This window comes from Rana temporaria, chromosome 12 (genome assembly GCF_905171775.1).
Source record: "Rana temporaria chromosome 12, aRanTem1.1, whole genome shotgun sequence".
NCBI classification, from domain to species: Eukaryota; Metazoa; Chordata; class Amphibia; order Anura; family Ranidae; genus Rana; species Rana temporaria.
In genome coordinates this window covers 125,810,170-125,824,960 of record NC_053500.1, presented here as the reverse complement: position 1 = coordinate 125,824,960, position 14,791 = coordinate 125,810,170, and the positions used below count along the sequence as shown (strand labels likewise).

The 14,791-nt window shown below is 44.1% G+C and overlaps 1 protein-coding gene across 1 annotated transcript in view; it reads left to right on the top strand.

Moving 5' to 3' along the window:
* LOC120918783 (bactericidal permeability-increasing protein-like) overlaps nt 1-14,791 on the top strand; it is a 31,985-nt gene that overhangs the window by 1,671 nt on the left and 15,523 nt on the right. Inside the window, exons 2-7 of the mRNA XM_040330573.1 lie at nt 1,730-1,844; nt 2,928-3,056; nt 7,074-7,229; nt 8,428-8,491; nt 12,196-12,259; nt 13,369-13,460. Of these exons, the coding sequence (XP_040186507.1) occupies nt 1,730-1,844; nt 2,928-3,056; nt 7,074-7,229; nt 8,428-8,491; nt 12,196-12,259; nt 13,369-13,460 (620 nt within the window). The remainder of the gene's footprint in view (nt 1-1,729; nt 1,845-2,927; nt 3,057-7,073; nt 7,230-8,427; nt 8,492-12,195; nt 12,260-13,368; nt 13,461-14,791) is intronic.

Here is a 14,791-nt window from a genome sequence, read left to right as displayed (position 1 = left end):
GCGGCCGAAATCGCGGCAAATCGCGGCAAAATCGCGGCAAAATCGTGGCCGCGAAATCGCGGTAAAATCGCGCATTTTACCGCGATTTTGAATTCGCAGCAGTGTGAACCTAGGCTTACAGCGACTGCACTTCCAGGTGCACTTTCAGTGCAATTTCAAGTGCACTTTGCATTTGTAGGGCAAAGTGGATTTGCCTTTCGTAAATAATGGGAGTTATCCCTGTAAAGCAGAGCTTAGATTGGGAAAGGGAGAAGGAGCAAAATCAGCTCCTCATGTACTAACAAGGAACATACTGATAGAAGGATATAACATAGTGACAGAGAGATGAGTTCATCAGTCTGAAGCTTCTCCTTTCACTGCCCACTCACAGAGTGGGGGAGAGACACGACCTTTAGTGTTACTTAAAGTGTTACTAAACCCAGGAGCCTGCATTCACTAGATCTGCTCTCCCACAGTACACAGAACATGAAAATGCAAATATTTTTGTAAATATAAACTGCTAAATACCTTTTCTCATCAGCAGTATATAGCAGTGTCGGACTCAGTTTTAATGCGATTTTATTGTGAGCTTGTGATTTTGCGATTATGCCATTTTGTTGCGATTTTTTTAAGTACAGATTTTGTTTCACATTTTCACTTACGGTACATTTGTGTATTCACTAATATTCCCTGATGTTGTAAAGCGCTGCGCAAACTGTTGGCGCTATATAAATCCTGTATAATATAATAATAATAATAATAATAATAATTATTATTTACCAAGGACAACAAGGAGGAAGGTTTCAGATTTTGTTTGCACTTTATAATTTTTTTATTGACACTATCAAGGGCACTAGGCGCAACAACATACTCTTATTATATAGCAGTCTTGTGACTTCCATCAGTGTCTGGTTAAAGCTTGTAGGAGGAGTTTTCATTCTCCTCTGACTGTCCTATGATGCTACATGACCCCCGACCCTCTGTCTGGGCAGTGCTGATTGGCACATGCACCCTTCAAAAATCAGACAGAAATCCGCGCGTAAACAATACGCTGGGCGTGGCTTGAAGTTTAAAGTTTCCACGCATGCGTCGAATCAGTACGACGCATGCGAGGGATGGCGTCCGAGGGAACACGTCCGACGGACAGGTTTCCAGCGGACAGATTTCTTAGCATGCTAAGAAATTTTTGTCCGCTGGAAACTGTCCGATCCGCCGGACAATTGTCCGGTCGGGCCTACACACGACCGGATCGGTCCGCTGGAACTGTCCGTTGGACAAATATCAGCGGACAGATCCGGTCGTGTGTACGGGGCCTAAGTCACGTTAACCTGAGCATGTGCACAGTGCCTCCAAAGCTCTGTACTATCAGGAGATGGTTTGGGGACTGCGGATGAAGGGAAGGATCAGAGAAGACAGGATCAAACCTTTTTACACAATGCAGAGGATTAACCCCTTAGGTTCAACAGTGAGTATAACAAGCATGCTTTACTATATATACAGGCTGATTTTACTGTTGTGGGTTTAGTAACACTTTAACTGCAGCAGATCAAAATCAGGTTTCCTCCCCTGCCAGACAGGGCTGTGTTGTATGGCAGAGCTGTGATAATCGTATAACTAGAAAGACAGAAATCCAAATCCTTTGACAGGTAAAACAACTCATTTTACACATTTCATGTTTTTTTTGTTGCTTGCTTAGAGTTCAGCTTTAAAAGATATATACTGATCGGAATAATTTCACTTTCATTTACAGCCCGCCAGATAGGAATCAATGTCCTGCAGCAGAAGTTGTCAAGTATTCAGCTACCAGATTACTCAGGATCCTATGATGTCGGATTTCTCGGAAGTGTGGATTATCACATCTCTGGGTGAATATTTAACTGTCTGTTATTATTTGTAAATAAAGAATTGATGTTGAGCTATGTTGAACAGTTGGAGCATGCCCAGTGAATAGCACATTGCTCCAACCCAGTCTGCAGAAGGACCACCATTTTTCCACGGACCATTAACCTGTACAACATTAATATTACCTCTTTCCATTCACTCCAGAAGGGAAGCTTTATCGTCCTCATTCTGAGAATTAATCCAAGCCTCGCTCTCAGCATTCATCACGTTGTTGTCCATCATTATAGAATGATCTGCTCTCTCCATGGGCCATAATCAGTGGGTAGGAGGCTTGCCCCTAGTCCTCTCCAAAAGCCCCTGTCCTGGTTGGGTCTGTCACACAAAACCAGGGATGGACTGGCCATTGGGACTACAGGGAGTTTCTCGGTGGGCCGATGGCTCAGTGGGCCGGCTTCAGTGACAGCGGACCGCCGCCTCCCTTCGCTCCTCTGTCTCTCCTTTCCCGCAGCGCTCACCTCCTCTACCTCCCCACAGCGCTCACCTGGGAGGGACAGAGAAGCAGGGGGAGGACCAGAGGAGCAGGGGGGATGACAGAGGAGCATGGGGGAGGACAGACAGCTGACTCAACAGCTATGGCCTGGGAGCTTCTCACTTCTGCCTAATCTTGTCCCATAAGGGGGGGCACCAAAATGATTCTTTCCCCCGGGTGAAATAATGTCTACCTTCCCCACTGGTACTGCCTATAAGAGTACCATTACCAGCCGTTCTACTAATAAATTAGAACGGCTAGTGGCTAGTGAAGGGGGAGAGGAGGCTTGGGTGGCCAGGGGGGGGAGGGGTGCGGGAGTTGTCCGGCCGCCATGGGAGAGACCTGTCAAAGTGGGCCAGTCTGGATTAAGTCCAGGGCCAAATTTTTGTCCCAGTCCAGCCCTGCACAAAACCATTCTCTTAGCTCCTCCCAAGACCTTCTACTCTTTAGCTTCCTTGTCCCCTCCCCCCATGTCATAATGTCATTATAAATGTGATATATTTCCTCTAGAATGAAGGTATTTTCAAGGTTGAGTATATGCCTGTATTAATCTTCTCCGTCTTGTATTATTTTTCAGCATGGCTATAACCAGTGTCCAGCTGCCCAGCTCACAGATTGTGTTTGTTCCTAACGTCGGCTTGAAGGTTTCCATTGATCAGGCTTTTATTGCCATACATGGAAATTGGGGAGTAAAGTACTTGTTTGTGTAAGAAATGTTTTATATTTTCTAAATTACATCATTAGCTTCTGAGTTCTTGAGAATGCGCACAAATTCTGCGGGTCACTGTACTGCCCATGTACCAGAAACAAGAGGCCTTTGTGCCACCATTTTGTGCCAGGCCACAGATATCTGGCAGAGACCAGTGGTGCATCTGCCCACGTGCCAGATTTTAGAAGATGGTGGTGCAAAAGAGGGGCGAGGGTGGGATTAATGCTCAGGAACCCAACCCAACCCGCATGTGTGTAGATGTGCCACCATTTTGTGCCAGGTCACAAATATCTGGCAGAGACCAGTGGTTCATCTGCGCATGTGCCAGATTTTAGAAGATGGTGGTGCAAAAAAGGGGCGAGGGTGGGATTAATGCTCAGGAACCCAACCCGCATGTGTGTAGATGTGCCACCATTTTGTGCCAGGTCACAAATATCTGGCAGAGACCAGTGGTGCATCTGCGCATGTGCCAGATTTTGGAAGATGGTGGTGAAAAACAGGGACGGGATGGAATTGATGTAGCTGTGAAGTTGTGCTGCACACCCTTGTAAACTCAAAGATAGAAAGGATATTTCACAGACTCCCAAAGCAGTGTGCGAGGACCTGCAGTTACACACTGTACAAGAGCTCTGAGAGCTAATTGGAGGGAAGGGACCCCCTTCACACAGCACACAGGAACAGAGCTGAAGCTATCAATCACAGGCTGTGTCCTCCCTGTCACCTTTTTACCTCTTGGTGCCAGAAAAAATGACTCATGCTTATAACAGAGGTATTTTATTTCTATTTATTTAGACACTATTGGGGTTATTTACGAAAGGCAAATCCACTTTGCACTACAAGTGCAAATTAAAAGCGTACTTGAAATTGCACTGAAAGTGCACTTGGAAGTGCAGCCGCTGTAGATCCAAGGGGGACATGCAAAGAACATAAAAAACAGCATTTTAGCTTTGCACATGATTGGATAATAAAATCAGCAGAGCTTCTCCTCATTTCAGATCTACAGCGCCGTTTACATATGCGCATGGGACCAACGTGTATGTGTATGCCTTTGCACAAGAGCATGGGGGGGACAGGGGTGCCTTTTTTTTATTTTCTGGTGGGACACTGGTACACTGACAGATGTTTTTGTGCACTTGTACACTGACAGGTGTTTTTGAGCACTGGTACACTGTCACAGATGTTGATCATCCATCATCAGACACTGACAGATGTTGAAATGGAACACTATTGCAGATGTTTTTGTGCGATGGTACACTGTGACAGATGTTGATGTGACACTGGTACACTGTGACAGATGTTGATGTGACACTGGTACACTGTGACAGATGTTGATGTGACACTGGTACACTGTAACAGATGTTGATGTGACACTGGTACACTGTGACAGATGTTGATGTGACACTGGTACACTGTGACAGATGTTGATGTGATACTGGTACACTGTGACAGATGTTGATGTGATACTGGTACACTGTGACAGATGTTGATGTGACACTGGTACACTGTGACAGATGTTGATGTGATACTGGTACACTGTGACAGATGTTGATGTGACACTGGTACACTGATACAGATGTTGATTGGACACTGTAACAGATGTTGATGTGACACTGGTACACTGATACAGATGTTGATTGGACACTGTAACAGATGTTGATGTGACACTGGTACACTGGTACAGATGTTGATTGGACACTGTAACATATGTTCATGTGACACTGGTACACTGGTACAGATGTTGATTGGACACTGTAACAGATGTTGATGTGACACTGGTACACTAGTACAGATGTTGATGGGACGTTAGGGGACATTAGTATTAGGGGGTGCTGGGGAGGCTGCTACACACAGAAGGCTTTTTATTTTAACGCATAGAATGCATTAGGATAAAAAAAAACCTTCTGCCTTTTCAACTAATTTAAAACAATCTGACAAGTAAAAATAAAGTTGTTGTTTTTTTGTCAATAAAATGTCTCTCTGTTTAACATCTTATCAACTTTTAGTTTACTAGAATCAGCCCTAATTAACTCCCTAGTTTCCTTCTCTTTTCAACATTATTTTCCTGCTGATTTTTTTGTTTGTTTCTATTTTATTAACTATAAATGTTTTGTTTTGTGTGGTAACAGTTTCACACATTTAACATATATGTAAACACTTCCTATTTAAAGTGAAAAATTGAAAAAAAAAAATATGTGCAGTAACACTATTTGTTTTTAATTAACAATACTCAAAAAAAATGTGTGTTTTGTTTAGTTTTGTTGCACTTTATTGTCTATGAATTGTAAAAAAAAAAATATCTGTTGCAAAACAGCATCATAAAAAGGAAGCCTTGTTTGTCTTGCTGACCTCCCACAATACTTTTATTTTTGGCGACAGGTTAGGGGACCATAGATCTCCACTTGTGCAACCGATGTATCCACTGGACACAGCAGATCGTAGATTCCAGTACCTGCAGTCCGGTGATTATATGATTGCTATGTGATCACATGATCACAATGTTAACAAAGCTGTTATAAATTAATTAATTTGTAACAGCTCTGCATCCTATGCTGTTATTGGCCCACAGAGAGCACATGGAACCTGAGCCAATCACAGAATCAATGTTAACAAAGCTGTTATAAATTAATTAATTTGTAACCACTCTGCTTCCTATGCTGTGATTGGCCCACAGAGAGCACATGGAACCTGAGCCAATCACAGAATCAATGTTAACAAAGCTGTTATGAATTAATTAATTTGTAACCACTCTGCTTCCTATGCTGTGATTGGCCCACAGAGAGCACATGGTACCTGAGCCAATCACAGAACCCTTTATCATGTGATTAGGTGTAGCCAATCACAGATCACTAGTAGACAGAGAGTACAAGAGAAATCTCTATTTGTGTGAAAAAAAAAAAGTAATTTGTGAACATATTGCATGGCTGTGCAATTACCAGTTAAAGTGGCGCAGTGTGGAGTAGCAAAAAACGCCCTGGTCATGAAGGGGGTAAAGCCTTTTGGAGTTAAGGTGGTTAAAGAAAAAAACATATGTATTACCTTGTTACCTTTAGTAATAATAAAGTAATCATTGAATAAACAGGTCGATAGAAGAAATGTAAACATTGCTCTGGTCCATAGGAGGCAAAGTGGTTAAATGCTGAACTTATTGGGTGAACACTGACCTATTTTATGGTGATAGGGGCAGATCCACAGAGCAAGTACGCCGGCGTATCTACTGATACGCCGGCGTACTTTCAAATTTGCCGCGTCGTATCTTTAGTTTGAATCCTCAAACCAAGATACGACGGCATCTGGGTAAGATCCGACAGGCGTACGGCTTCGTACGCCTTCGGATCTTAGATGTAATACTTCGGCACCCGCTGGGTGGAGTTTGCGTCGTTTTCCGCGTCGGGTATGCAAATTTGCGATTTACGACGATCCACGAACGTACGCGCGGCCGTCGCATTTTCTAACGTCGTCTGTAGTCAGCTTTTTCCGGCGTATAGTTAAAGCTGGTATTTTGCGGCGTATAGATAGACTTGCCATGTTAAGTATGGCCGTCGTTCCCGCGTCGAAATTTGAAATTTTTATTTTTTTTGTGTAAGTCGTCTGTGAATAGGGATGGACGTAACTCACGTCTAAGTTAAAAAAATGACGTCCTAGCGACGTCATTTAGCGCAATGCACGGCGGGAAATTTCGGAACGACGCATGCGCAGTTCATTCGGCGCGGGGACGCGCTTCATTTAAATGAATGACGCCCCCTACCCGCCGCCAGAAATACACTACGCTGCCGTAACTTAAGGCGCGAATTCTTTGAGGATTCGAAGATCCGCCAGGTAAGGTACGGCTGCGTAGCGTATCTCTGATACGCTGCGCCCATCTAATTATCTGTGGATCTGGCCCATAAACAAACACAGATAACATTATTTACAGCAAGCTGATCTCCTTTACATTTCAAATTAGACAATACTGGGAAAAGTAATTTCCTTTAAACAGAAGGCTTATCCATGTTTTACTATGTTTCCCTCCAATAGATCAGACAGCGGTGACTTCGACTTGCAGGTCCTGAGAATATCAATTTCTGTTGGGCTGAGTTTAGGAAGTGATGGATCTGGTAGGCCAACAGTGTCCACCTCCGACTGTAGTGCAAACATTGGAGACATGAAAGTACACTTCACAGACACCATCGAGTAAGTTCATTCTCTCTATTTCCGAAAAAAGATTGTTCACAATGTAGTGTATAGCAAGGATTACCAGTGGCATCACTAGGGTTGATGTTACCTGGTGCGGTAAAATCTGGTGTCACAACCACCCCCCCCCAAAAAAAATTAGAAACCTGCAGGGGAGAGAGGTGGGGGCATATATTGTGTAATTTTTATTATAATTATGTTTATTGTTAGCTTATTATTTTAATGTATTCCTCAATAAAAGCAACACAGGCTATAAGTCCACTTGTTGTGCACCCAATGCTGTTGCAAATACAAATATAACCAGTGGCGGCTGGTGCTCCAACGGTCGGGGGGAAGCAGACAGACCTGACTATGGACCCCCCCCCCCCAACCATATCCACACCCACCCCCCATCGCCAGCTCACTTACCCTATAACGGCAGTGGCAGCAACGGCTTGTATCCTCTGTCCCGGCTCTATACGTCTCCTCCCTCCTCCTCATCCCTCCTCTTCGGCAGCCAAAAGGATGGCCTGTCCGATCAGGCAATTGGGAAACAGGTCTCACGACCCGCTTCCTGATTGGCCGTGAGGACATTTGGTGTGAGAATAGTAAATATTAATTTGCTATTGACACACAACAGGGTGGTCTCGGACCACGGTGCGCTGTGCACGAGACCACAATTTTTTGAAGCCTATTAGTGCTTCAAACCCCCCCCCCCCCTCATTGGACTTCATGCATCCGGCACCATGTATGGTGATCAGGGGGCCAGCGCATGGAAGGGGAGGTGGCGCCCCTAATGGATGGGCCGCCACTGGATATAATCTTTGTAGAAGTAGCAGTGACATCATCAATGTACTGTACATAACTTGTGCAGAAAGCAGAGCTGTGGGAGGGACCCAGTAATCCCACCCACTACACGCTGTCTGCAGAAAATGACAGGAGGGGGCGGATACTAGACCACTCACCCTGCACATAGAGGGAGAGCAGCAGTGACTGGTCTTTATTACAGAGATAACATGCAGGATTTCATACATTCTGGATAAATGCACAGATCTGAAGGAAATACACAAAGTACATCAAGATTCAAGAATACAATGCCCATTTCTTTTAAACAATTTGTGTATAGTCTGTATTTGAGCTTAAAAATGTATAAAATCTACAGCTGGCCATAGAAATAACTAACATATACTATACTTTTTTTTTTTCTGTGGCATTCTAGCTGGCTTGTTAACCTCTTTGATGACGCCATTGCATCATCCCTAAGGCAAACTATGCAAAATCAGGTATTTATATAATTGCTACTTACAGCCTTTCCTGCTTCTAAGATAAATGTAAGATTATTACCATTGTGTATTCCTCCTTTTGTATATGAAGATGTTTATTTTATATGATTATGAATGAATGAATATCAAGAGACATAAGTGGGCTTATTTAATAACCAAACATGCTTTGTGGAAAGTAAAGTAATTCATAAGCAAATAGAATACTCAAGCAAGCCGGTGTGGAGAAAAATGTAGACAACCATTGCTGACCTCTCCAATTAAAAAAGATATCTGCCTGGCTGCCATGATTATCCTCTGGCTTAATTTCTTAATGTGATGTTACCCTGCAGTGTTGCCAATCTACCAGATTGAAATTTACTGGCACGACACCCGAAATTTTCTGGCGCAGCCACGTTTTTACTGGCATTTCACAAAAGTTACTAAATTAAATTTTTAGGTGTAAATTTCAGTATTTAGGCTACAAACAAGTACGCTAGGCAAATAGCAATGTGATTTAAGGTAGATATTAAGGTAAAAAAACATATTTTTGTAATTTTCGATATAATAAGGGCAAATTATTTAGTCACATCACCCCCTGCCTCCATCCCCCTCTGCCGCCAATTTCCCTCTGCCTCCAATCTCCCCCAGGCCCCCTGCCTCCAATAACCCCCTGCCTCCATCCCCCTCTGCGGTGCCACCAACAACCCCTGTCTCCATCCCCCACCCTCTGCGGTACCACCATCCCCCACTGTCGTACCACCAACACCCCCTGCCTCCAATCACCCCCTGCCACTAACACCCCCTTCCTCCAACCTCCATGCGCAGTTCCAAGCCGAACCGATCTCGGCTATTTTTACTGGCACATTCCCACAACCACGGACATTTACGAACGGGGAGGAAAAGTGCCTGTTTTTCTGAACTGTTCGTAAAAATACGGACGGTTGGCTATACTGCTACCCTGGAACATATATATAAATAAGGAGCTCCAAGCTGCATGATTTTTCTACATTAGTGATTGAGAGGGCATTGAAGGCAGAGACAACTACATTGTCAAAAGAAAGTCTTCATTCTGAGCCCCTGTATTATTATTCTTTGTGATTGAGGAGCACTGAAACTTATGTGGATGCATTTTAAAGTGATGGGTGGTTTGTGGTCCTAGATGCTTCTCACCGGTAACTGTGGGGCCTTGCTGGACCCCCAGAGGAGTTTGTTGAAGTTTTCAAAGGATAGGAGTGCCACACCCGCTTGTATATACTATTTTTATTAATTTTTACCAACGTGTTTCGTCAGCTCAGCACTTCCCTTTTATCAGGGCTAAAGACAGGATGATGTAGACACTTGGATTGGAAAGTTCAATCCAAGTGCCTGCATCATTCTGTTTTTAGCCCTGAAGAAGAGGGAGTGCTGAGCTTCCGAAAAGTGTTTGAAAAATATATTTTTTCAAAAGGCTATACAAGCTGGTGTGGCGCTCCCATCCTTTCAAAACTTCAACAAACTCCTGTATTTTTCCTGTGACAGTTTTTATTTCAGTAATCTAAGGTCACTAAACTGAAATCCAATTGCCAGCCCCAAAGCAATATTTTATTTATAGGTGGAGCCTGGTGGGCTGATTCACTCCTGTCCCCTATATCTCTTGGCTACTACAAAACACTGGGACCTCCCTGCTATAAAAACTTGGTTCTTGTCCTTCTGGGAGTTTTGGATGTTCTTGTCAACCTTTGTTTCAGTTCCTTTGTTTCAGGTTGCAAACTTGGGATGAGCTTTAGGTTCAGCTTGAATATGAGTTCAATCCAAACCCAGTCTGCTTGCAGGTAGTTTAGCAACAGGTAACAGGGCAGTTGGGTCAACAGGGCAAGTTTGTCCACCAGCTTGAATACCCATCTGATGTAGCCAGACGTCTGTTCATTTCAGGGTGGTAGCAGTGCGCACTACCAGCACTAAAGTACACGACGGATCCCCATTGTCTTCTGTTTGTAAACAAGCCACCGGGGTTCTGGGTGATGTCGATGATCGAATATGGTCATGACCATTTTGGCTGAATGATGTCACCCACTGCTGTGTTTACGTTTCAGCACTACAGAGAGAAGATCTGTCATTTGTGAAGATCGTTGGGTATGGCGGATCCTCTGTCATTGTAGCAGATCAGAATAATTGGCCACCACTCATCATCATGATCTATGATGTCATCTGGGATCTCTGGCCCATTACTTTACAAACAACCCAGCAGAAATTGTTTCGAAGTGGTAGTGCTAAGCTAAAGCCTAGTTCACACGCATGTGATTTGGACAGGAATTCCACTGCATTCCTGTTCAAATCACATGCAATTTTGCAACAGTGCGATTTGAGCCATTCATTCTGTATATCTCAAATCGCACTACATCCGCATGGAGCCCAGGTTTACACTGGGTACGATTTGGTACGATTTGAGATGCGATTTCACATGTCAAATCGCATCTCAAATCGGCGGCATTTGCCGGCAATGGCACCGTCCTAATCGGTGCGACGCCGCATCTGCAGCGCTGCACCGATTTAAAAAAGTAGTTCCTGTACTATTTTTTGCGATTTCGGGCCGCGATTTACATTGACATCTGTGCAGAAACCTGCACAGATGTCTCTTAAATTGCGGCCGTAATCGGGACTGCCAGCGGGAGTGAAATCGTGTGAGTTCAGCTGAACTCGCACGGCTTCACTCCCGCAGCCCAGTGTAAACCAGGGCTAAAACAGTGCAGGACTCTTTTTTTGCTTCACCAAAATCTGATTTCATGGATGTTCACACCCATGCGATCTGATTCTGCAAATCACACTGCGTTGTGCAAACCATTGTTAACTTAACATACACACCTGTAGTGGATCACATGAACGGGGTGCGATTTTGATGTGGTGCGGAAACCGCACAGAATTTGCTGCAAATTCCACGCCGCATCAGTGCGAACTGGGCCTAGATGACAGATCCCATGGTTTGTTGAGAAACATAGGCTGACAGGGATCTGTCATTTAGTAACAGTAATGCCCTGTACACACGATCGGTAAATTCGATGAAAACAGTCTGATGGACCGTTTTCATCGGTTAACCGATGAAGCTGACTGATAGTCAGTCGTGCCTACACACCATCGGTTAAAAAACCGATCGTGTCAGAACGCGGACACGTAGACCACGTACGACGGCACTATAAAGGGGAAGTTCAAATCCAATGGCGCCACCCTTGGGACTGCTTTAGCTGATTTTGTGTTAGTAAAAGACGATTCGCGCTTTTCTGTCTGTTACAGCGTGATGAATGTGCTATCTCCATAACGAAGGCTCGTTTTACCAGAACGAGCGCTCCCGTCCCCTAATTTAGTCTGAGCATGCGTGGATTTTTATCGGTTAAATTTAAAACAAGATTGATTTTTTTTAACCTATGGATAAATAACCGATGGGGCCTACACACGATCGGTTCGGTCCGATGAAAACGGTCCATCAGAGGCTACAATAGTTAATTTACAGATTCCTAACTGTTGTCTGTAGAAAAAAAAAAAACCTGGTTTTGCAGATTTTTTCCTGAGTACTTTTACCTCCTGCAAACCCAACTTTGCCCGGTTCCCTCATCTCTAATATCTGTATCTACAAATCTTCTTGACAAGTGGTCTGTACTCTTTTTTTCACATCATTTTGAGTTACGCTGGTTTGCAACAGATTCACTTTACGCTTACAAAATTCAGTTGTGCTAACATATATCTTCTTTTAGATATGTCCGCAGGTTATTGATGCAGTAAATAATCATCTGCAGCCTGTTTTGCAGAGCCTTCCAGGTAAGTAGACGGTCATGTGTAGTCATTGTTATTAAAATGTATGTAAGGGAAAATAAGAAGTACAGAAGTGGTGCAAATGCAGAAAAATACTAAGAGCTGGATTCAGGTAGGCGGGCGCAACCTTGCGGCGGCGTAGCGTATCGTATTTACACTACGTCGCCGTAAGTTAGCAAGGCAAGTACTGTATTCACAAAGTACTTGCCTGCTAAGTTACGGCGGCGTAGCATAAATGCGGCGGGCGTAAGCGCGCCAAATTCAAACTAGGCTGAGGGGGCGTGTTTTATGTTAATATGGGTTGACCTGACGTGATTGACGTTTTTTAGGAACGGCGCATGCGCTGTCCGTGTACATATCCCAGTGTCCATTGCGGCAAAGTACGCCGCAAGGACCTATTGGTTTCAACGTGGACGTAAATTACATCCAGCCCTATTCACGGATGACTTACGCAAACAATGTAAAATCTTCAAATTTCGACGCGGGAACGACGGCCATACTTAAAATTACTAGTCCAGCTATTTGATGGAATAACTATACGCCTGAAAATGCCTTACGTAAACGGCGTATCTGTACTGCGTCGGCCGGGCGTACGTTCGTGAATCGGCGTATCTAGTGATTTACATATTCTATGCTGACCGCAATGGAAGCGCCACCTAGCGGCCAGCCTAAAAATGACACTTTAAGATACGACGGTGTAAGACACTTACGCCGCTCGTATCTTAGCCTAATTTAAGCGTATCTGGTTACCAGAATACGCTTAAATTTGCGTCGGCGCAAATTCTGACTTAGGCCGGCGTATCTACTGATACGCCGGCCTAAATCTTTCTTAATCTGCCTATAAATCTACCAGAAATCCAGTGAACAATATTTGGGTTGACAACACAGTGCTTTTGCTGCACTAATATCCCGTGGTGGTGCGTCCATAAGGGAGCACAGGCGCCGCCCCCTCTCTCCTGCCGAATCAGATAAATTCGTATTCGTTACAGTCACAAATTTTCAAATTTAAGAATTCAGAATTTTCAAATTTCAAAAAAATAATTAAAACAAATGAAACGAAAATGAACACATTTTTCGCAGTGCACGTATCTAATAGAAACCATTTTTGTTTTTAGTTTCAGTAAAACTTGATCATGTGGCAGCTATTGATTACTCACTGACGGGGCCTCCAACTGTGACGCCTGGAAATTTGGATGTGCACATGAAGGTACCGTGTTAGTTGATACTTTTTCTAATCCCATCTGAGATTGGCTCATATTTAGCTACAGATTAGCAAATATCTTCCCAGGAACGCTAGACAGATCCCTCCCTCCCTGAGATTCCCCTATAGGCTTGAAGTTGAAAGTCTCTTCAACCCATTCTGCCTCGACTTAGATCAGTTCCCTTGATGCCCTGGAATACTATGGACATGGGGCCCCCACTGCACAGAATTACTGCACCTCACCAATACTAAAGTAACGAAAATTCTCGTATGACAGAATAAAAAATTGATGTTATGTGTTGTAGTGTATTTGCATTGCGTTTTTGGTGACAACTGTACTGATTAAACGAAAATCGAACGTATCGGATAATATTGGATGAACTGTCGTGATCGGCTCTCGAAAGCTCTGTACTAACGATCCGATTATCGTATGATCAATTCAAAAGTGGTATTTTTCGTCTGACTTTTGGATCGTGTGTATGGGCCATAAGTTGCTCCCTTTTCTCTATATCAGTTGAAGCGCTAGCAGGCCAGAATTATATTTTAATTGTTCGGAGCTGTGAGGTTACTCCATAGATTGAAGATAATCAAAAAGTCCCTCACTGAAATATGCCAATGCATACACTCTAGTTATGAGCAGCCTGCCGATGGTTGGCACGCAGAGGCTGCTCTTTAATTAGGCAAATTAGGCAGTCGCCTAAGGCATCACACTCACAGGGGCCTCGTGGCCCAATGCATTACCCCAGTTTTGAGGGACAGGGGACCTTAACGCTGATGTGCTCAGGCAGTGTTAAGAACCCTGACTCAGGAGCGGGGCCGTCAGCGTCCCTAACAACCAGTAAATATCTGTGACACAACCCCTTGTGACGTCAATGACCCAGCATGCCCTCAGTCAATGATGTCACAAGTGGGTGGGTTCACCAGGTGACATCACTGGGTGGCCCCGCCCCTTAGTTATTAAAAAGCAGGATCTGGGGGCCACCTTGTTAAAGGAGGCTTCCAGATTCCGATAAGCCCCCTTTCCGCAGACCCCCACAACCACCAGCCAGGGTTGTGGGGAAGAGGGCTCTTGTGCTCGAATTTTTTTTCCCATCATAGGTGTGAGTGGGGCCCCATGTCAAGTTTTGCCTAAGGCCTCACAAAGCCAAGAGCCGTCTCTGTTGGCACGCTGACCCTGTTGAAGATTGAATAGCTGAAATGTCACAGAGTAAACAATAAGGTCCTAAGTGGTACTTTTTCAGTAAAGGCCCCATTCACACTTGCAAAGGGAGCCACGTGTGATCTTGTGTGGGAACCCCAGATGCTTGCATGTTATCACTAAAGCAGTACTTACCTGG